A 22796-nucleotide genomic window follows, 5' to 3' on the forward strand; every position below is an offset into this window, starting at 1 on the left:
ATAACAAAATAGCTACCTGGCACCACCAGATGAACAAAATAAAACCGCGTGAACGTTTACATTTCACAACCGCCCGTATTTTACCGTACGCGCACTGCACATCCAGGGCGAATGAACTTTACACCAGAGTAGGCGTGTTAAAAGGGTTCCTTACACTCTCAAGCAAAGTATCCGTTCGGCATAAAGCGTAAGCCATATGTGCAGCAGGTGGGTGCTTGGGCAAAAAATAAAAAGGAAAACACGACGTACCGCTCTTGTACAGGTGAATACTACTATTGCACATGCTTATCTATCCACTATTTATGTGCGTGCTACGCTAAATGGGGGCTGCAAAATTTAAAAGGATCACCGAGGGGCGCTTTTAAAGGGGTGTAAAAAAAATTAAAGTTCACGTAATGTGGAGATAATTGGAAGTGGCCTCGTGTATATATGTATTGCCTTCTCCACCTTTCCCATGAGAGGAAAAAAAAAAATGACCCCACCGTATAGTAATACGCATATTACACTGTTGTAAGGCTTCATGTGGAACGCCTTAAAAATGCAAAATGGTGAAGGAGGACCGTGTGTCGGCTTGAACATCCTGATTAGTACTCCATTGATATGTATGATACATTTAGTTTCCCCCTCTTGTGCGAAAAGGGGGTTAGCGTAGGTGGAACTGCCACACACGCAAAGTGCGCACATCCGTTACGTGAAAGCATCACTATTACGTGCTCACTGCAAAGGTGGCCACTACTGGCATAAGGCGTCCGAACAAAATTGTGTAAAACAGGATTGGTAGCAAAATTTCCACTCTGACGGTTACTATATGAGTGATGATCCATGACGAAGTGGATTTAACCGTTCATTCGTTTTTTCCCGCGAGGGTTCCTTTAACAATACGTTGATGCCACTCACGTAAGTGTGTAAACCTTTCCGTTAAGAACACTACTTCCATTTTCTACCCGCACCCACGCACCTCATAAATGGGCTGCAGCAAAAAGAGGAATAACGAGTTGTTATTTCCAGTTGCGAAGCTGCAGAAGCATTTCCCCCCAATTGAATGGTGGCAGGGGAAAGAAATTTTGCACAAAATTCAGAAAAAAAATCAAAGAAAGTTTGAGAAAAATCCGTGTGATAGTTTATGGGGGAAATTCATCAACTGCCTGAGGAAGTACCCGCACACCTTTTCCAAGTGCAGAATAGAAGGCACGCGATATTTACAATGTCTATCATCCATCAACCAGGCGGAAGCAATAGATAAGCCCACGAATTATGTAAAGGTGTTGGAGTACTTTAAAATTTTCAACGAGACCAGCAGATTTAAGTACAAGAAGCCGGAGCTGACGGACTATTCCTTTTCGCAGAGTTGGCCTTTTAGCTGCGAGAAGGGTGATGCACATGACGGGGGCGACAAGGGGGGTGTTGTTTAGCTCCAGTCAGTTATTCTTCCGCTGTGCATTGCTGCGTAAAAGCATTCGTTGCGCCAGCACACGTAATGCATTTGTGTTTTTTTTAACAATTGCATGAACCGTTCATAACATTTTGGTTAGTCCAAAAAAAAAAAAAAAAAAAACTAGCTACCTGGAAAGGAGCATAACGTAAATTTGTTGCCTTAACAAGTAAGGTATTTTTTTTTTTCCGATAGCGCAAAGGTGTGCATTGTGTGGTAAGCATGAAGAGGGCCCAATATAAAAAGGATTTTGTAACATTGGGTTTTCCCCCTTTTGGGAGTATTTGCTAACCATGGATGACACACACGGAGGGGGTACTTTCGCCCTCGTGTGATGTGTTGTGTACACGCGGGGTATAATCCTCTGTTGGTTCCTCTGGAGTCGGAGTTACCCCTGTGCAGCGCTGATTTTTTTTTCCTCGCCACTTTCGCCGGCGGGCTCCTCCGTGGCGCTTGCCCTTCTATCGGTGACGGAGTAAATGATGTCAGACAAATAATTCTGTTGTTCCTTTTCCGATCTACATTTTCTCCATTTCCAAAAGTGAATTTTGGCAGTTTTATATCCCAGTTTTTCAAAGTGCTTGTGTTTCATTTGGAACGATGTATGCCTTACAATGGTGTCCAAATCGATGATGATTTTTTTTTCATTTTCGATAAAGTCAACTGAGAACGAATTGACAATTTGTAGGGGAACAAAATTTAATTTAAAATTTGGCGCAATTGTATTTAGCACATTTTGTACTTCATGAAATGTTTTCAACGCTTGCAGTTTTTCGTGGTCAATTCGGAGGAAGTCATTCATGGCATTCAGCCAAGAAGGGGATACGTTGTTCAAGTCGAACATAAATTGTTCATCCCCTGCGAGAAAATAAATAGGTTCCCTTATCTTGGCAATGAGCGTAAGCGACTTGGGCACATTCCGCTGGAACAGCAAGTCAATTAATTTGGTTAACTTTTCCTTATCCACGTAATTCTTGTAATACGTAGCGGCATGCACAAAATCGATGATGACAGCCGTTTTTGTGGTATTAAAATGGTCATAATTTATATGATCAAAAATTTTGCGAATTTTATTTTCTTCATTTATTTCGTTCATGTAAAAAGTGTACAGCAATTCACACAGCGTTGTAACATTACAGTCTTCCAAATGTTCTTCTACATTTTTGTAAATCACGTCAATATGATTTGTCGTGGTGAATTTCAGTTTGGTTAAATTGTATAAAATATTTACCAAAGCGGAGTGATGAAAATGGGATATATTGTCAAATACGAGATTGCACAGACGTCTGATGAGAAAACCTCGGGGGATACCAGCCATGGACAACGTCTTCAAAGCGAGTGTAACATCTTTGGTTGTAAAGCGATCGATTTCTTCACACATTTTTTCGATAATCAAATTGGTTAACTCGATGTCCAAATTCTGGGAAAGTCTCATACTCTCCAGTAACTGTGTTAGCAACGTCGGAGTGTACGCATCGATGTTGGAAATGGTTTCCTTTTTCACATGTTCAAAAAAATATTCATTCACATTGTTGCATAGACTTAACGCAAAACATATTCCAACCATGTCTCGAGGATTCACATTCATTTTTTTTAAAACCTGCTCACTTATTTTTGTCAATAATTTTTTTATATCATCATTATTTATGGACAGGCTAACCAACCGTAAGGAGAAATTGCACAGGTACCTTGTGTTCATTATGCTTATTCTGTTTTCGATTTCTTCAAGGATGCTAATAAACTTGTCGTCCTCCACAATTTTTTTCCTTTCCTCCATTTTTTTTCTACTTAAATTTTTCACCATGTTGTACAGCTTGTCTATGTTCATATTTTTATTTTCTTCGAAAAATTTCATGATTTCTTCGTTGCTCATGTGTTCTTCCATTTGGCTGTCCTTGGCGTAGGAGACGCTCGTACCGGTGGCCATATTTCGCTTCCCCTCGAACGGGTTGGCGCAGTTCACCGGTCCACTATTCGTGACGATCTTGCTGCTGTTACCTATGCTGCCTATGTTGCCTACATTGCCCAGTCCCTTGTGCACACCGGGGAGGCAACACATCTTCCGGCTTCCTGGGGGCGACGGCGCCACCGCGAAGCCCCATCGGTTCACGGCCTTCTTCAAAATTCGCATTTTGCACAGTAGGCAGCACGATTTAATGTTGCACGGTGTTCCTCCTATGTGGGAGGTGCGATTTTAGCTTGTGCGGCGTTCTGGCCGGATATGCAACTTTTTCTAACTGCTCGCCTGCACGTGCGCATTCGGAACAACTGGAATTTTTTTCTTCCCCCTTTCCCGTGTTGAACAATAAGGGAGAAAACTCCTCTACGTGGAAATTGAAAGAAAATATTATATGCTCGTTAGCTTTCCGCACGGGATGCTGACCTTTTTGCTATCACTTTGGATTTACCATTTGGCGGTCACGTGGTTCTTCTAATATTCTGTAGAGATATTAAAATTTTTTTTTTCATTTTTTTTATATTTATTTTATATTATATATATATTTTTTTTTTGGCATATTGAGGAAGAAAAAAAGGTGCGCTTCCTTCGGGAGACGATACATTAAGGTGAAGCCGCTTCGAAAGTGGCCCCCCCTGGAAGTAAAATTGCGCCACGTTATTTTTTGACAAGCACGTGGGATGGTCCCTTTATAGGGTGCGGGAAGGAGCGCATGTGTACAGGGGTGGGTTACGGGAATCAGGAGAGTGACGCATGTGACGTAGCCATTCGTCCCTGATATTTGACCCTCTAAAATATCCTCCATTCTGCACAGGTGTGATGATAACCTTGTAAGCATAGAATGTAACAGAAAAAAAAAAAATGCTGCCACGATGGCGAACCCGTTTCTCTCAACCCGGCACATCAGGAAAAGTCCACCGATTGAGGGAGTTCCCACTTGAATTGGAAATAAGCCTCCCTTCGAACCGCTTTTTTTTTTTTTTTTTTTTTTCTTGTTACGAATCACCCTGTGGGTATAATGATGCCTTTTTGCCCTCCTGAATATAAGTCCACCCATAAGGGGGGTTAAATATTCGTAACACAAAATGTGCAACAATGAGAAGGGGACAATTCGCAATGTTATGAGGATAGTTAGGGGGTGAGGAAACTAGGCATATGCACGCGGCATAAAAGGGGAAAAGGGAAGGAAAGAAGGCCAGATGTGTAAGGCAAAAAAAAAAAAAGAAAAACAATAATAGTGGGATACGTCGAGTGAAATGTAATCCTTCACCATCCCAACCCCCTCTTTTTGGGGAAGTCACCAACTGTGAGGTTAATCCAAAAACGCACTATGGCTGACGATGTCAAAAATTGTACAGATCTGATACTCTTGTGACGAGCTTTCCATTCACTAGACGATGTTGGAACTGCTCCGGAATGGTAACTTCTGTCCATTCTCCATTTTCATTTTCCACATGGACGTTCATTTCGGATGACAATGCTGTGGTAAACTCCGACTCACTGTTCTGCTTGGACAGATAAATATCCACTCCCGTAGATTTGTCAATCGAAATGGAAGAGCAATTACCCAACACCTGCACCTTGACTTTACTCGAACTAATTATTTCGATGGATGAAATTAAATTTTTTAAAACGACGTTACATTTGGCACACTTGTGCATAGCTAGCGATTTGAACTTTTCATTTTCGATTACGAATGTGGTTCCTTCACAGTGGTATATGTTCACTGCATTGTTTACTTGCACTTGGTCAAGTGTGACTGTTTTTTCATTCTTGTAGTTGGACACTTCCCATTGGTTGTCCTTCAATGTGACAGCTGCAGTGTGTGTAAGGAGGGGGAGAAACGGGCATATTTAATGGAAACGCAGAGTGAATAGCTTTTTTTTTTTTTTTTTTTTTTTGAAATTATCGCTTTTTTTTCTTACTTCCTTGGCTAGTCATCCTGTAAAACCGTGTTACGCAAAATGATGCTTTAAACAGGGGTGGTGTTGCTAATCAGGGGTATGAATTGGCAGGTGGGGACGAAATTTCACAGGAGAAAATTTGGAACTACTTTTGCTGGGTGCATCGGGCTGGATAAAACTGGCGATATTCAAATCGGTGTCCCATCTCCGAGATGGTTTCTTTCAGTTTGTTTCTTCCTCTAGGTTTCTTCCGCTTGATTTACCGCCGTTCGGATCTTTTCCTTTCGCTGCATATTTTGAGCCTTTTTTAAGTTCCCCCGATCGTTCCTTTATTTTTTTTTTTTTTCTCCTCTGGTCGTTCCCACAACGAGCTCCCCTTTTCCATGCGCCAATTTTTTTGCGACAAAGCACGGAGATGACATGAAATCCGCGGTGCAAATAAAAATGACACGAGGTGATTACGCGTGGTGATTGGATTCCCCCAGATGGAACAAAATAACGACGCGGTAAGGCAATCTTATTTGCACACCGAAAAACGGGCTAAATGGCTAGTTATATAAAAAAAAAAAAAAAAACCTAACAGGGAGGGAATCAAATTAGTTGCGAACAGGTCTCCTGCATGCGTGTGTGTGGTCAAGGTAGTTTCTTTTTTTTTTTTTAATGCGGACGGGATAACCTCCACCCCTCCTGAAGTGTGTGCACCTCGCCATGGTTAACCATGCGGGAAAGAGGAGAATCGTGAGTAAAGAGAAGTAACCTCATCAGGTGTGTGGGGGGTTACCCGCACAAAAAAAAATATCAGCAAGGGTACCTCACAAAGTTGTTACCAAAAGAACGCAGTTGATTTACGCCATCGCTGGAAAGGCCGTTTCGATCGCAGGTCATACCTGTGCACGCACTGGTACATAAAATACCAGTCCAAGTTGGGAGACGTTTCGCTCGCCGTTCCTCCAAAATGGCTTCCTTCAAACCGGAAAAGGGAAGATGCATGCCCTTCGTGGGACTTAGAATTTTTATGCACAGATTGTACTGCCCATTAGAGGAATCAGTGAGAGTACCATTTTTTTTTTTTTTTTTTTTTTTTTAATTCATCCCGCAAAGCGGGGGTGTACTCCAAAAGAGTTTTCTTGTAATCACATTCGAGAGCGGAAAAAAAAAAAAAAAAATCTACTTACATGTTTGCCATAATCCACAGCAGGGGGAGGGGGAAACAGCGGGGTTGACCCCGTGTTTGTGTCCAACTGCACGTTGGTTATCTCCATTTCGATTAACGCGCTAAGCGTGCTAAACCGGCGATGCCTGCTAAACGTAGGGCACGGTCGGATTGACCACATAGTAGTTCGTGGCGTTCTTCACATTCCTCTTCTTCGTCGGGCTGTTCTCCAAATTATTCACGTACAGAAACACCCCTATGCTGCTCACCATTATAAACATGAAGAGGAAGATGACGGCCCCCCACATCAGACGGTTGTAGTAAATGGTAGACGTTCCCATTGAGTTGTTGTCGAATAGATCTGCAGGGGGAGAAATGCATACAAACGGGGGGGGATGTGCAAGTGAGTATACAAAGGGTAAAAGCACATACATGTGTGTACAATTTCTTCCTTTATGGTGCTTCCGCCGTGGCAATCCGGCTTAGCTACCCCCCAAAAGGGGACCGTACTGAAAAGGCCCAACCTCTGTACGCTAAGGAAGGGTTGTAAATGTGTGCAGACTTCATTTGCAGGAAATTTCGATCCTGGTCATCACTCAAGGTGGGTATCTTGTGATGTTTACGAAATTTATTTCTGTACTTGTCTCTCGTGGGCGTCTTGGTGGGGTTATCCTTTGCGCAGATTAGCCCCAGGAGGAGCAGAACCAACAGGGCAATCCTGAAAGGCAGCTTCATCCTACTGTGTGGGTGAGTGTGTATGTGGGGATGCCCAGTTGGTAGGCAAAAAAGGGGAAAAACGAAATGGCGAAACGAAATGGAGAAAGGAACCCACTTTTGTATACTTTTTCATAGACACCCGTGAGACCGCCTCAATGTTTGTGGCCCCCCCCATCTGACATGCACGCCTGAAATAATCGAGGATGCCCTCAGCTGGCGATCCAAACGAGAGGGAACTTCCCTCAAATGGGAAAAAATGGAAACTAGAAAAATATAGGGAGAATGTTTTTTTGTGTACCACTGGGGGTACGGAAAAATAGAAGGTGGAATTTTTTTTTTTTTTTTTTTTCATCTGTCCATATGAAAAAATGGACATTTGTCTGGGGCACCCGTGGTGCGCGTGGGTATGCATACGCGAGTGCTTCCGCAGCTATTCAGGGGTGTCACAACGTGGTAATTCATGAGCATTTTAACGTTCCCATTAATGTGCATTCCAAATGAAATAACCACGTGCATGCGCGAAGGACGCACAACAATTTGCACGAAAAAAAAAAAAAAAAAAAAAAAAAAAAAGAACAAGTCTGCCGCAGGGTGGGGGGCGCAAAGGTGAAAATGTCCACATGGCGCCGAAGGACGGGGGGACAGTCTTCTGCAAAGTGCCATTCGTTGATGATGACGCCAATCAAAAAACGACCTTATCGTTAGGGTTAACCCAGTTCATAATTTTCACGTTGGCAGAGTTCCCCACGGGGATGTCGACATCCACACGCTTGGGTACCGGGTCCCGCCGGTCCGGCAATGGAAAGGCAGAAATGGACTCCACCTGAATAACCTGCCTGTTAATAACGTCGAAGGTGTTTTTGTGTCCCTGAAATTGGTCCTCTTCATTTTTTACATTTTCAAAATCACCAATGTCTTTGTAACCTAATTTTTTTGCATATATTAATTCTTTAATTTTTGAGACGGCTTCTTTTTTGCTAATTCGTTTTGTCTTTTCATCGCATAGCTGATTTTCTCGAAGGAATCGCTTCACACTTTCCTCCTTGTAAATGGATTCGATACACTTTTGGGAGAGGAAGTATCTCTCGCTTAGTTTCTTCACAGAAAATCGAAACGGATCCAAGGAATGAAGAAAATAAATGTACTCTCTAAATAAAGGGTTCAATGTTTTATGTTCAGGTAATTTTATTGGGAAGGTTCGATGCAGGAATTTTTTGAACCCACTATCTTGCCAGTATCTATAGTTGTCCAATGTCTCTAGGGTTGGGTTCCTGAACCCTACGAAATCGGAGTAACTGAGCTGATTGCTGACATCCCGGCTGTATTCCTCTTTTATGTTTTCCGCAGGGTCGTTGGGTTCATTCTGGGATGCTCCTCCTTTGCTTTTCTCCCCCCTCTTCTGCTCATTCATATCGGAAATTCCTTTAACCTTTTTGCGCCGCGTCGGAATCACTACTCTGTACCTGTAGGGAACTGTGTACGCGGGGTTATCGCTAACTGGGTGGGTAGCATAGTAACCTCTTTTTTCTTTTTCTTCATTGTTTTTTACATTTTCATTTTGCCAGCTTTCGGCCCACCGTGCACAGCTGGTCTTCTCGTTCGGTTGCACATACGATGGGTAATCCTCGTCTTCCCGTAACGGGGGGTCTATCATGTTCTGCACATCTCCCACTTCTCCGACGCTGCCACCGGAAATACTTCTCCCTTTGTCAACTGGGGGCACACCGCTTGGCCATCTTCTATTGCTGCGCAGCAGCAGTTTCCCGAGCGCCACAGCCATGGGACAAGGGGTGAACCGTGCCGGGCAAAGCGGAGCATCCGTGTGGGTAACTGCGAGGTGATACGCCTAATCAGGCTGACACCAACTGCGGGGTGTAACTGCTCTACGCACTAGTTAAATTTTTTTTTAAAAGTGAGGCCAGCTAGCGAATTGCATCTTCAACGTGCTGGCGCGAGTAGCCCACTTTTAAGAAAAAATTAAATATTGTGGAAAAAAAAAAAAAAAAAAAAAAAATAGGAGAGGTGGGGAGCGGTGCAACAGTGTGGACCGAGTGTAGCGCCTTCCGTTGGGCCAAATGAACCTTCATTTCCCAATCCGCAATGTGTATCATCGTAAAGGGTTCAGTTTGCCCCCCACGAAACGTTCAAAGCGTTGCAGCAGTGGATGAAGCATGCGAAAGGGGAGACTCCCCATTTTGGAAACGCAAGCGAATTTTTTTCTTTTTTTTCTCTACCCTTTTTACATTCAAAGCAGCCACATTTGCGGGGCGAACGAGACAGATACACCTTTGCCCAGGACATACAATTGGTCCTCATCAGATCGACCGCTATAAAATGAATCCATGGCCAGGTTAAAAAAAAGAAAAAAGAAAAGGTCTCCCTTTACGGGTGGTTATACGGCAAAATGTAGCCAGTGTGGAAGGTAGGCCTTGCGCAAGATAGGCACAAATGGAGTAACCACGCTGGTGAAGCGGAGGTACACATTACCCCATGTGTTGCAAACAATTCATATAGGGGGGAAAATGAAACCATGTAGTGAATATATTTGACAAACCATCAGATTCATATTGCGGTAAAATTTCACCCTCCTACGACGTTCCGCTGTTATGCATTTCAAATGTGAGTGCCTCTTGTAGATGCTCCCTACGAACTGTCTCCCCAGGCCGACTCCGACACAGATATTTCGCTGGGCACATTCTTGTATTCAAAAGCCAGGGAGTAATTCGATTCACTGGAGGAGCGGTCCAATTCGCTTTCGTCGTTGACCACCCGCTCATCACCACTACCACTTCGGCTTCTACTTCGACTGTTGCTGTTCCTGATTTTTTGCTTCTTCTTCTTGTTCCGCTCAGGGGAGGCCGTACCCCTTTTGAGGGCGTTCCTCCCCCCTTCGTCTTCCTCACCACGGTTGGAAAGATCCAGACTGGAAAAGTCGCTACCAGCATCATCACCCGTGGGTAGGTGATCACTTCCAAAAGTGTTGCTCTCGTCATCTCCACTGTCCATTTCGTCACTTCCATCCTCATCACAGTGAATGCTCACCGATTTGAAGACCCGGCCAAAGGATCTACCCACCTCCTCAGGCAAAACATACGCTCGGAAAAAATGAGTAACTAGACATTTAATTAACGTCCGATTATGGTAGAAATATTTTGGCTCCCTTAAAAAGTTCATGCACACATTTACATGGTGGGCAAAGTAAAAGGAGTTAAATCGCTTCAACAGATGAACAAAGTGTTTGTTCATTAGGAAGAACAAAGGAACGGAGAGGTAGACATCTCCCTTCTTCCTCTTCGTACTAACTTCCCCTGGTGTGACAGATACGTTCATAGCACTACCGGGAACCTTCTCCTCCAGGTACTGATTACATATGAGAGCCTCCCACAGGAATTGCACATAGTGGCGGTACACGTAGTTCCCACTAAAGTTGTTACAATAAATGTAGAACCCCAACTCGATGTCATCACAGGAGGGGGGTAGGAAGAGGTCCACCCGCTCAAAGGCACAAACTAACACGTAGAGCAAACCGGCTGTGAAAAACGTCATGGCGCTACTCAAATGAACAATGAGGCTGCCCCCCTTTTGTAAATAATTGAAGCATATGATTAAGCTGGAAACGAAGTAGTTTTTCGTTTTTATTTCCTTTTCAATCACATGCACATAGTTTTGAAAAAGCTGCGTGTTGAGGTCAATGAATACGAGGGAGCAGATGTTTTTGCTTTCCAGTTTGTTCTGCAACATTTCACTGAAGTGCTTGTAGGGGGTTTTCCTTTCGTACAGCTCCTGCACGTTTAGGGGGGATGTGGCGTCTTCGGGCTCTGAGGGGGGGAGGAAAAGAAGTAATATATAGCGATGTAGTGATGAAGCACGCCGAACTGAAACGCGTCAGAAGTAATTAACTCCAAAATGGGCACACCGAGGACTCACCTGCAATGGGGTTACCACCGACTGGGCTGTCCGATCCCTCCAGCAGGATGCGACAACCAGACCCGAATTTGGAAAAGAAGGAGAAGACGCTGGCTGAGGCGTCCCCACTTATGATTAAAAAGTTGCGAAGGCACGATGAATCCTCAGTAAGATCCACGTGGGCGCAATTCTTCAAAACGAAGAGGCAGTCAATGACGCTGCAGGGGAGCTCATTTCCGTCCATCACGTAGGATGAACACACAGGTTCGTATCGCTTCAGAACCTGTTTTATGCTGTTCATGCCAACAGCGCATTTGTTGTAGTAGATATGGTTTCTGCAGAGTAATATGTCCCTGTATAGTTCCTTCTCCAAATAAAAGGGGTTCTCAAATTGGCACGCTTCCTTCTGGAGATAACACCTGAACCAGTTCTTGTTGGTAAAGTAGACTTGCTTCTTGAGGAGCCCCTCGAATTCCGCTTCATGCTTTTCCAGCAGAGTTTTATCCACTGAGAAGACTCTCTTTCGGATTAGGTCCTCGTCCAGGTGAAAAAAACCACCGGATGTACCATCGGCGGGGGTGACTCTGCTACCTGCCCGCTTCCGCGATGAGGTTTTGTCACCCTTAAAGTCGATTCTTCTTAAGAGTGCTGTGATTTGTTTGCGATATTTGTGAACATTCCCCCCACCGTTGGGGAAGACGCCATTACTGACATTTTCATTCGTTTCGTTCGATTCCCCCGTACCTTCGAAGAAGATGCCCCTTTCTGTTCCTGCTTGTGGGGGGAGGTTTAAGCAGCTCCTCAGTTTTTGTAACTCCTTCTTTGAAAATGGCGCCCCTGCGTAGGGGTAATTATTGGAGCGGCGTACCTTGTCCCGCTCAAATTGTACATCCGCCTCGTCCATATGATCCAGCTCATCTGCGCGGTTTGCTTGGTTTGCGTGGTCTGCGTGCTCTGTGTGATATACCGGCTGGATGATCCTCCCCTGGTCGAAGTACAAATCGTCCAGCAGTCTGAACAGCAGCTTATCCTTTTTCCTAATGTCCACAAGTCGGTGCTCCTCGAAGAACTGCGAAAGGTACATCCTCTTGGTGTTCTCGATATTTTTCTTCATCAGATTCGTGTTGGATACATTTATACATTTTTTCAGGTAGTAAATTAGGTAGTCCACAAAATGGTGGATGCAGTTCTGGTATTCTCTGAAGAAGCTTTTCTTGATCCACTTTCTCGGAATGATATTTCTCCCTCGGAAGTTTCCTCTCTTTTTCACTCCGCCGGTGGAGTCATCTAGTATGTTTGTGCCTATCGTGTTTAGGTCATTGCCATCCACCACCGACGAAGCAATCTCCCTCTGTGCTCCCAGAACCCAATTATTTAAACTAGACAAAAAAATAGATGTGATCCCATTAAAATGGATACCTACTAAAAAAACAACATTGCGCAGGTGACAACAGGAGGGTCTATACACCTCCAGCTTCTTGAAACATATAGCTAGGATGGAAAAAATAGACAGGAGAAAATTGTCGAAGGATAATTTCATTTTAATGATGAAGCAACCCCCAATATCTACCATGCCCAAGGCACACACTAGCTGACTTATGCTCCTAATTCTTGCAGAATGGTTGTTCTGTTCCACCATGTGTTCGTTCGTCTTCTCCTTTTTGGAGTAATCCATCACGTCATCTGTGCTTATACTATTTGCCGTTATTAGCTGAAACAGCTTCACCTTTTTGTTGCTCTCTCTTACCGTTTGGTTCCATACATGACTTATATTTTCTGGATGGATAATGCTGCCCGAGTTGTTTAGCCCTGAAACCCATCTCTCATTTTCTTGCATGTAGAGGTAGTAATACAATGGGTGGAATCTTTTCCCCTTCTGCAATGTTACAGGCGTCAACGTATTATTGCCCCAGTTATCCTCCTCGTTCGTTTGTCCTGGGGGGGTGGGTTCGGATTGGAGCTCCCGCTTTGCATGCACCTGCTCAGGGACAACCCCCGTATAGCCACTCACATTGCAGTTATCACCAATTCCAGCGTGGCGCTCCTCCCCCGACGCATACTCGTCGAAGGGGTTCACACTCATGCCCATCCAATTGTGAATCACATGGTGGAGTTTATGAACCTTAAGGTAATAATTTAGGCAGCTTATAAAGTTGGCTTCCTCATAAAAATGGAAGCTGTTCAGGGTTAACGGTTCCGTGCTCGGTTTCTTGTCGATGCACCTTTCCACTATCTTCCTCTCCTTCAGTAACTCGTAAAAATAGATCCAGTCTTCGCATTCGATTTCATCGTTAATTTTATTTTTTTTTATATAGGACACGATGTCCTTGTCGTACTCAAACCGGTTAACTACGTCTTTGTATTTGTCCACAATTTTTTCGCAGATTTCGTCGTAGTATCTTTTCCGCTCCTGCAGCTCTGCTATCTCGGTTGCGTCTTCGCTGCGGGGGGGTAATAAAAAAGGAAGAGAAAAATGGGGGAGTAAAGTGGGAAGGAAAAATGAAGAGCAACATGTTGCGCCCGCTTCAGCAGAACGGTGAACTGTTCAGATTGCAGAACATACAAGAGCGGCACCTGCAAAGGGTGCCCCCTTTGATGTATGTAATGATCTCGTTTCCCATACCTGCCGAGCTCCCTCCTGATGGTGTCGCACCTGCACACACGCTTCCGCTTCACGCAGTAATCGCAGCTCTTTTCGGACTCCGCAATGTCATCTCCAGCAAAAATGTCGTTCAGGTTTGTCTCAAACGTAAATGTGTGATTCATGGTTGGAGATGCATATTATCGGAATAAAAGCAGATTCACGCTCGCGCAGGAGCACCGGTTAATGGTCACGACGGAACAATCGATTCTCGGTCACAGGAGAACACCGATTCTCGACCGCGAAGATGGAACAAAATTGCCCCCAACGAAACAGCTCTTTCATTGTCCTGGCTTCCTTCCGCTAACAATCTACGGCGACAACGCGTCAGGTCTCCCTCGGTTATTCGTCGTGCTCGTTCAAAAAAAAAAAAAAAAAAAAAAAAAAGAGGGGGGGGCTACTCCGCGTGTCCCAGTATTTCGTTTACTTATGCCTGACCATATGGTGTTGCGATGGGGAGGAATATATACCTACGCGCATGCTTCAAGGTACACGCGTCGTGGTATAGGCCTATGCCGGCTAGCGCATCTACTCTCCTATACCTTTTCGCCTTAACCTACTTGCGCATTCCCGGGAGGGCTCACAAGCGGAGTTCTATAACTACGCGTTACGCCTCGCTTTCTCTGCATTGGGAAATAGGGGATTTTCCGTTCCGCGTCATTTTCCCTTGTTCTTTGATCTATCGCATACAGGAGGCCACAGCAGGTAATCGGCATGTGCATAGAATGTACATGGTACGTACCTACGCCTGTACGTAGCGGCACATAGCCTCTGCACGCATATGCTCAGTCGAACCCGACAGGTGGGGTAGCCAGACTCTGCTGCGGCGCGCCTTCCTAGCGGGGCATGCCACTTGTTCTCCCCTTCGAAAATGACCTTTCGGGATTTCCTAGCCGAACTGCTTACCCTACACGGAAGTGCACGTACATGTATAAGATTGTTTGCACGAATGAACCTACTATTTCTTTTTTACTTTTTTTCCCCTTTTTTTTTTTTTTTTTCGTCCACTATGAATAAAACATTTGGAGGGCCTCAAAGTGGTGTACGAATAAATGAAAGACAAAATCAAGGGAAGAAAAAAGATAAAAAAGGAAAAGTGAAGAAAAGATAGAAAGATCCTTCCTTGAGAACGCGCGCAGCTTAAAAAAGAGGGAAGCCAAGCCCCACTGGGAACAAATTTTTGCCCTCTTTTGGAGCTACTTTGATGGCCATGAAAGCCCTATAATTCGCGCACCCTGCACAGACGACACAGGGGCGAGAGCAAATCAGGATTATAAAAAAAAAAAAAAAAAAAAAAAAAAAGGGAAAAAAAGAAATATCAACCTGCTTTTTGGATTGTATGAACTGTGCGCGGTGTTATTTATGCAATATGAGGGGAGGCATCGTTTTCCTAGGTGTTACATGTGAGGCTACATTTGATGATACTTTATATTTCTCCTTTCTTCGGTCCTGTTGTTCCTTTCCTGCCTTTGATGTCTCTGTTGTTGTGGTTGTTGTTTGTTGTTTGTTCTTCCTGTTCCTCCTACCCTAGATGGTGACCTACGACCATTATATATGGTAGAAACATCTTCTGTCATAGAATCTGATATGGTGGAAGGTGCTGTTGAATATACTGTCGAAATATCTGTAGAAGTCACTGTAGAGTTGTCGTCGTTCGAAGAACTGTTAAAATGCCGTTCAACTGATCTTTTCTTTCTATTTTTGTTTCCATTGCTCCTAGATGGGTTACCAAACCAAGATGGTAGAAGATTATACTAAAAAATAAAAGGAGTGGAAAGATAAAAAGGGTGAACATGTATATATATATATCATATATATGTATACATACTTCGTGCTAATTATAATTGTTGTAATTATTACTTTGTAAAGAAGGAGAGCAGCCATTGGTAAACCTAAGAGCGCAGCTGTGGAGGAGACCACGGCTGGGGTGACGGTTGATGGATTTTCCACAGCTGTAGAGGGACTTCCTCCTGCAGGTTCTTCTTCCTGCTGTGGTAATGATGATGCAACAACTACTGAAGACAACTGTGTTAAGCAATTAACCAGATTTGCTCCTCCCTCCTCGTCCGATGCTGGTGGAGGGTCCTGCCCTCTTTCTTCAGACAGTGCCTTTTCTTTCAGTTTTGATGGTGGTGGGATAGTACCACTACCACCATCACCATTACCTTCGAACTTGTCCCAGAATTTTTTAAAGTAATCATCTAGACTATGTGTCCCACCTGCTGCTATTGCTCCATAAGCACCATCAGCTCCACGATCTCCACCAATTTCCTTAACACCATTTCCAGTTAGGTAGGTGTCATATTTCCCTTTACAGGAGGAATCTTCAGACGTGCAAGCCTTCAATTCTTTCCATATCATTCTATAGTCGTGGTAATAGTCGAATACTTTTTTTCTTCGTTTGAAAGCAGTACAATCAACACGATCGTTCATAGATTTATACTTACATTGATGGCTGGATCCTCCCAGTTTCTCATAGATTTGTTGCATGATACTGTAAACTGTATTAATCCTGCTCACTTTTTCACATAATTTACTCCCTAACCAGAAATAGAAGAAATCACAAATTCTGCTACATGGCGGATTTTCTGTTTTCGTCTTAGATAGAAAGCATGAAGCCTGCGCAATGTCCGTCATATACTGTGTTTGACCAACGAAACGGTTTCCTGGTGTACTGGCCAAAATACGCACTATATTGTCTTCCCAAGAAGTAATGCTCGCACAATCATTTCCGCCATTCTTGAACTTGTTATATATTTTTTGTGAAGGTAAATCATTCACATTGCAGTCCCCCTATAAGTACAATTAGCAGGAAGCACAGTATGCAAGTATGGGCTTCTATGTATTCTTATATTTAAACTTATTACATTATGCAGAAAATACTTTATTTATCATATTTACATATTCTAAATGGAAGGAAATAATGTGTGTAGTACCTGTTCTCGTGCCATTTTTTCTTTATATACATTTTAATATATAGCAAATTTCTATTAAAGTGTGTTTATGTATGTGTTCATAGAGAATATTAAATACATAATATATAACTACTCATGTTATAAAGAAAAGAAAAGAACAAACCTGCCTTACCGCGTTCACCATATCTGTTATGTTATGTTCCTCTGCTATGTTACTGTGTTGGAATGTTAAAAATGTACATCTATATATATGTGTGTGTCCGCTTATGTATGTATTTATATTTATGTGAATTTATATGTTAGGAAGATTGTGTTAAAATTGTTGTGTTAAAAGGTTGTGTTGTACATATGTATTTAGAATAAGGGTCATTTTTTATGTAAGTGTATGTGAAAATTTTTGCCTACTCCATACCCCCTTTTTTTCTTTATTAACAGTAAATTTTTACTTTACCTTTTCATAATGTACACATATTCATGAAATTTTGTAATAACGATAATGCTCTATACACATATGTACCAATGATTATATGTGCACATATATATATAATTTAAGGCATAAGAAAATGTATGGGAAACATCATGTATTGGAATAGGGGAGTGGAAGGGGGAAAATGATATTCCTCCCCAAAATTCTTCACGCGCCTACTATATTATTTTACTACAGGTGATTGTGCACAGCTACATATTGCTACACTCCCGCTACAGCTATTATGTATACAAGAATGCAATTTTCTTTGCTAAACAATTTCAAAATATATATTCTAAATTTATGCTTTAATGTTATTTCAGGAAGGATTATTAAGAACTTCAAATAAACATAGTGTAGGATATATATACATATACATAGTACATCTTTCTCCTTTTTGTTTTTTTCATGTACATTTATGATTGTTTATTAATAAGAATTTGTTCATTTTTCTCTTCTCCTCTTTCTTTATTCTTTGATAAGTACACTATAATTTGCTTATGTATATTAGGAATATACCATGTGTGCCATTTTGAGCAATACCCTCACTCTTCCTCCTTCTTTTTGTAACATGCAAAGAAATATAAATTATTCCACATATATATATATATATATATATATGTATGTTATATATACATATATATATGTGTATATACGTATATATTCATTATGAATGTAGGAGTGTATTTAACCGTTAGTGTTGCTTTCCCCGTGGATGGTGCTGGTTCTTATGGTGCCATTTTTTCTTTCCTTCTTCCTTATTTGTATATGTACATTTTTCTGTATATGTATATATGTAATGTGAATTTTATATTTTATAAAAGGGTTGTCTTAAAGGTTGTGTGTGTTGTGCTCTGTGCTGTTCACGTACCCATATATTTGTGTAGGAAGTGTACATATATGGGGAAGTTTTTATGGAAGTTTGTAAGGAAGTGTATATATGTGCAGGAAGTTTTTATGAAAATTTTTTTTCACTTTATTTTGACTTGGTTTGATCAACTTCCTTTCCCAGTAAGATGATCCAAAATATATATTCATTAAATATATATTTTTTTTTGACTTCTATTGACTACACATTAACATAGGAACCTTAGTATGAAAAAAAAAAAAAAAAAAAGAAGAGAAAAAAGGAAAGAAGAAAAAGGAATGGTGGGAAAGGAATGCCATTCTGCCCTTATAGAGTACCGGACCTTGAGTTTCTTTATCGTTCCTCCAAAGGGGGACCCATTCATTCAATGCTGTGTACGATGTTACATTCCAATCAATGTGTGTTGTTGTTACATGTTTTGATAATGTACATTTCTATTCTTCCGTGTACTACTTCTTGCTCCTGGTGATGTTGATCTACCATTATATATGGTAGAAGTGTCTGTTTCTGTTGTAGACAAGTCTGTTGAATAAAATGTTGAAGTATCTGTTAGAGTATCAAAGTCGCTTTCAATTGTTGTTGTTTTTTTTTCTCTTCCTTTTCTGCTCCTTCCTCGGCTACTGCTGTTTCCAAATTGGTTACCAAAATTGTTACTAAACCAAAAAGGTAAAAGGTTATACTAAAAATAAAATAAGAGGGAAGGTATAAGGGGGGTGGATAAAGGCATAAAAATATATGTATGTATATATTTCAAATATACATAGTGCTTTTCGTGGTAATTATGTATACTTACTTTATATAAAAAGAACGAAGCGGTTGCTGCCATTCCAATGGTGGTGATGGCAATTGTACCAGATATAGCAGCCGGTGCCATATTGGTGTTGTTGGTTCCAGAGGAGGAGGTTGCAGGTCCAAAATCTTGCTGTGGTGATGATGGACCTTCTCCATCTGGCAGTCTAGCCTGTAATTCACTACTTTCATGTGCTGCTCCACGTAATCCGGGAAGTTGTGCACTACCTGCGGAATCCATACGTTGTGGTGATGTTACTTTGTTGCACTTAAATTCTGCTTTATCGCTATTGTTGTATTTTTCATATTCATTTTTGAATGTTCTACAGTACGCATCAAAACCACGATCCTCATTGTGGCAATAATCCCACACCTCTTTATAAACCCTAACAATGTCATTGAGGTACTTATGATAAGTTCCATCACAGCGTTGTCCAGATTTGTTTAACTGATCCTGTATAGTTGCATAATCTTGATGATAATTATATACTTTTCTCCTTTGTTCAAACATGGTTATATCATAAATATCAGGGTACACATTTTCGCATGGGTGTTCAATTTTCAAATTCCTCAATTCATCATAAATTTTGCTCATAACGTTCTGGAATAAATTACTAATCACTCCCCTGGATACAGTATCCCCTAACCAATAATAGAACCAATAACACCATTCACTATCATTGGACGAAGTGACCTTATCTCCTTTCTTTTGATGTGCTTTACACCAAGCTTCCACCATTCCATCGATAAAGACCTGTATACGCTGATGTGCTGTTAATTTACTCTTCAAATTACTCTTCACTCCTCTCACAGATTCACCACCTAAGGTGCTACTACAATCATTTGTATGATTTTCCAATTCAATATACGCCAACTGTGATGGCAATTCATACCAATCAGTCACCTAAAAAAAAAAATATGGGAATAGCACAACATTTTATGTGTGTGTGTGCTTCTTCCGTGTGCTTCTTCCGTGTGCTTCTTCCATTTTTCTTCTATATTTTTCATTATATTATGCATAGGATGTTATATGAGTAATGTACATATGTCCACTTTGAAGAGGGAAACTAACCGTGAGTATTTTTTCATCTCCTGCTGGGGCCATGGTTTAATTGTGTACATTTTTCTGGTATGTATATTTTTGTATGTAGGTTCATTTCATACTGAAACATATTCCCCGTATGTTCATAGAAAATAAGTATGCACAAAAAATTTTGCTTCCTTTTATATTTATTAGTATATATATATATATGATGCATATTATTATGTATATGCACATTACATTAGGTATATTTCCACCTCTTTTCAGGATTTATTTACCATTAGTCTGGGTGTTGTTGCCCCTGTTGATGCTGGTCCTGGTTCTGGCATTGTTCACTTAGATTTAGGAATATAGTGTATTCACCATAGAGTTCCTCATACATCCGAGTAGAAGTGCGAATGTATTTTGCTTGTTCTATATAATGATTATAATGAACAGATGCACATTAATTTTTTACTCTTCTTACGAATAATATATATACACCTTGTTCAAATTTTCACATGGATGGTACACATAAATATACATATATGTGTGAAGTCACTATGTACACTATGTGCACAATGTACACAATGGAAAAAAAAAAAAAGGAGAATTTAAAATTTTAAATAAAATACCCTAACCAATCATATTATGAGATATTGCATCTAATTACCCATAGTATTACATTATTATTATTGTATACATGTGCTTCCTTTATTATAATTTGTTCACACGCGCTCCCTCCTCCTTCTTTATTATGACGTCTACATAGAAGGGAGCTCAATTTTCTCTTTTTTTTTCTTCCTTCTTCTTAATGTGAAAAAATGTTTATCATGTTTTATTAAATTTTGTATTTTATTTTTATTATTGAAAACAAAAAAAAAAAAGAGAACGGATAAAAACATATTAAAGAAAGAAAAGGAAAGAAAAAAAAAAAAAAAAAAGAAGGAAAGAGAAAGAAAAGGAAAATGTCATTTTGTTTCTTTCCTTACACTGTAACAATTTCATGGTTATCCACATCCTTGAGCGGTAGAAGAACATATTACATGTTATCACCCAGGTTTTCCACATTCCAATGGTACATATTACATACCATGTTTTACATACGTCCATAACTTATATTATTTCTATTATGCCGTTGTCTTCTATTATTATTCGCTCTGACGGAAGGAGCAGCAGTATATAAAGAGGAATCGTCCGATAAATCGTCCCCTCCTGCTGTCGAATCAATTGTTGAACGTCCAGTAGAGGTGTCCGTTAAGGTGTCCACTTCGTGCTTGATTGACCTTTTTCCCCTGTTTCTACTGTTACTGTTGCTGCCCCTTCCGTTCCTGTTATTTGTGCTGTTACCGCCTCCTCCTCCACGAAAGAAGTCTTTTATGGAAGAAAATGCAGAAGTGTACTAAGAAAAGAAAAAAGGAAGAAATGGTGTCCATGTGTGCACCACACATATATACAAATGTACATATATATATATATGTACTTACATATATAAATACAATGTATGTATATGTGTATATGTATATAAAAGCTATATATAAATGCATATATGTACAACATAGTCTATTCTACATGTACTTATTGTTCTAAATAAGGATGAAATAATAATAAGCACTACTATTATTTATATTTTTCTTATAATTGTAATTGTAATTATTACCTTATATAGAAGGAACATTATTGTAGGAAGTCCTACTAAAGCGAGTCCAGCACAAGACACACCAGGAACGACACCACCACCAACAGCAGCACCACTACCATCAGTAGAAGTGGTGGTGTGACTAGGTTGACTACCACCACCCTCCCTACTTCCTGGTCTAGATATAGGAAGTTGTCCCCCGTCCCCTAATAAAGTTTCCATATGTGGTAGTTTAACACTTATTGGAGACCCCTCCAGAGAACCCTGCAGGGAATCTGTCCCATCAGAAGATTGTAGACCATCACTAACCAATGGAGTTGCTGTATGGGGTCCGGGAGCTCCTACCATTGCCTGTTTAGATTCCTGTTCAGCTGGTGCTTCGGCGTCCGATCCGGGTTCACGTTCCTTTACTTTAGAACATGTTAATGATGTTTGGCTCACTCCATCACAGTAAGCTTTGTATGTACTGTTGTACTCGTCACAATATGATTCATTATTTGTTGTACCTCCGTTGCATTGTGCTTCCACAGCAGTACATGCTTTAGTAACTTTGTCCACGTAGTCTGCCCACTCTGCGTCAGGCTGCTGGTCACGCTCCTGCAGATGCTGCTCTAAATACTGTTTTACGTAATTGCAATCGTGGTAATGTTCATATATTTTTTTCATAGGTTCGAAAGTAGTTTTATTAACAAATCTATACTGGAAAACACATTCTTCATTATGGAATAAAGCTCCTAATGTCCTGTATATATCATCCATGAGGTCCGAGAACACCTCCTCGTCCAGAGGCCTAGGATATTTATTTCCCATCCAATAATAGAAAAAACGACAAGATGCACCTTCTAAATGCGTTTTTCCGTGATCAGAAGGTTGTTTCTTTTTCATTGAACATGCGTAGCAATAAGCCTTTGTGATACACCTCTCTTGATCCTTAAGTCCGGTGTAATCATTTAATTTACTCCTCAACTGTTCCACCTTCCCTGTGGGTTCGACTCCATTTGGGCAATAATTGTACCCAGAGGCCGCATCGAATATATCATAGAATTCGGTCTTGGAAGGTAATTCCTTTAAATTCACTTTCTATAAATGTGAATAATTATTGGCATAGAAGGAAGGGGGAATATATACATACACATATATATGTATACACATACATATATATGTAAGTATCTTTACTTTAACATCCACACATACTTACATAAACATTCGTATATGTACTCCCATATACAAAAATTTACACATATATACACTGACGCTGCATGCACATATATGTTATATTCAGTTGTGTACATATAATGTTCCATTATGTATCTACATTCTCTAAACAAAGGGGATAATTTACTTTGTTCCCCTACTTTTTCATTCCTTACCTGTGATAGTGGTGCCAT

At 41.0% G+C, this 22796-nt stretch overlaps 9 protein-coding genes across 9 annotated transcripts; 1 reads left to right on the top strand and 8 right to left on the bottom strand.

The window, feature by feature from the left end:
* Positions 1–965: 965 nt before the first annotated feature.
* Positions 966–1412, top strand: PCOAH_00003090 (Uncharacterized protein; the record flags this gene model as incomplete). Its single annotated transcript, XM_020057124.1, has 1 exon — positions 966–1412. The coding sequence occupies one exon, from the start codon at positions 966–968 to the stop codon at positions 1410–1412; it is 447 nt and encodes a 148-aa protein (XP_019912662.1).
* A 408-nt stretch (positions 1413–1820) lies between these two features.
* Positions 1821–3563, bottom strand: PCOAH_00003100 (Uncharacterized protein; the record flags this gene model as incomplete). The annotated part of the gene is made up of 1 exon (XM_020057125.1): positions 1821–3563. The coding sequence occupies one exon, from the start codon at positions 3561–3563 to the stop codon at positions 1821–1823; it is 1743 nt and encodes a 580-aa protein (XP_019912671.1).
* Positions 3564–4732: 1169 nt separating this feature from the next.
* On the bottom strand, positions 4733–5330 carry PCOAH_00003110 (Adenylyl cyclase-associated protein; the record flags this gene model as incomplete). The annotated part of the gene is made up of 2 exons (XM_020057126.1): positions 4733–5205; positions 5315–5330. 2 exons carry the CDS (start codon positions 5328–5330, stop codon positions 4733–4735), a joined length of 489 nt encoding a protein of 162 aa, XP_019912694.1.
* Positions 5331–6595: 1265 nt separating this feature from the next.
* On the bottom strand, positions 6596–7181 carry PCOAH_00003120 (Uncharacterized protein; the record flags this gene model as incomplete). Its single annotated transcript, XM_020057127.1, has 2 exons — positions 6596–6807; positions 6971–7181. 2 exons carry the CDS (start codon positions 7179–7181, stop codon positions 6596–6598), a joined length of 423 nt encoding a protein of 140 aa, XP_019912717.1.
* A 664-nt stretch (positions 7182–7845) lies between these two features.
* PCOAH_00003130 (Uncharacterized protein) lies at positions 7846–8943 on the bottom strand (the record flags this gene model as incomplete). The annotated part of the gene is made up of 1 exon (XM_020057128.1): positions 7846–8943. The coding sequence occupies one exon, from the start codon at positions 8941–8943 to the stop codon at positions 7846–7848; it is 1098 nt and encodes a 365-aa protein (XP_019912736.1).
* An 863-nt stretch (positions 8944–9806) lies between these two features.
* PCOAH_00003140 (Uncharacterized protein) lies at positions 9807–13835 on the bottom strand (the record flags this gene model as incomplete). Its single annotated transcript, XM_020057129.1, has 3 exons — positions 9807–10981; positions 11091–13510; positions 13693–13835. 3 exons carry the CDS (start codon positions 13833–13835, stop codon positions 9807–9809), a joined length of 3738 nt encoding a protein of 1245 aa, XP_019912762.1.
* Positions 13836–15119: 1284 nt separating this feature from the next.
* On the bottom strand, positions 15120–16809 carry PCOAH_00003150 (KIR protein; the record flags this gene model as incomplete). Its single annotated transcript, XM_020057130.1, has 3 exons — positions 15120–15464; positions 15571–16503; positions 16798–16809. 3 exons carry the CDS (start codon positions 16807–16809, stop codon positions 15120–15122), a joined length of 1290 nt encoding a protein of 429 aa, XP_019912612.1.
* Positions 16810–18368: 1559 nt separating this feature from the next.
* On the bottom strand, positions 18369–19853 carry PCOAH_00003160 (Variable surface protein Vir7-like protein; the record flags this gene model as incomplete). The annotated part of the gene is made up of 3 exons (XM_020057131.1): positions 18369–18638; positions 18720–19652; positions 19821–19853. 3 exons carry the CDS (start codon positions 19851–19853, stop codon positions 18369–18371), a joined length of 1236 nt encoding a protein of 411 aa, XP_019912633.1.
* A 1015-nt stretch (positions 19854–20868) lies between these two features.
* On the bottom strand, positions 20869–22796 carry PCOAH_00003170 (KIR protein; the record flags this gene model as incomplete). Its single annotated transcript, XM_020057132.1, has 3 exons — positions 20869–21171; positions 21430–22488; positions 22779–22796. 3 exons carry the CDS (start codon positions 22794–22796, stop codon positions 20869–20871), a joined length of 1380 nt encoding a protein of 459 aa, XP_019912652.1.

This window comes from Plasmodium coatneyi, chromosome 2 (genome assembly GCF_001680005.1).
Source record: "Plasmodium coatneyi strain Hackeri chromosome 2, complete sequence".
In the NCBI taxonomy this organism is placed as follows: Eukaryota; Apicomplexa; class Aconoidasida; order Haemosporida; family Plasmodiidae; genus Plasmodium; species Plasmodium coatneyi.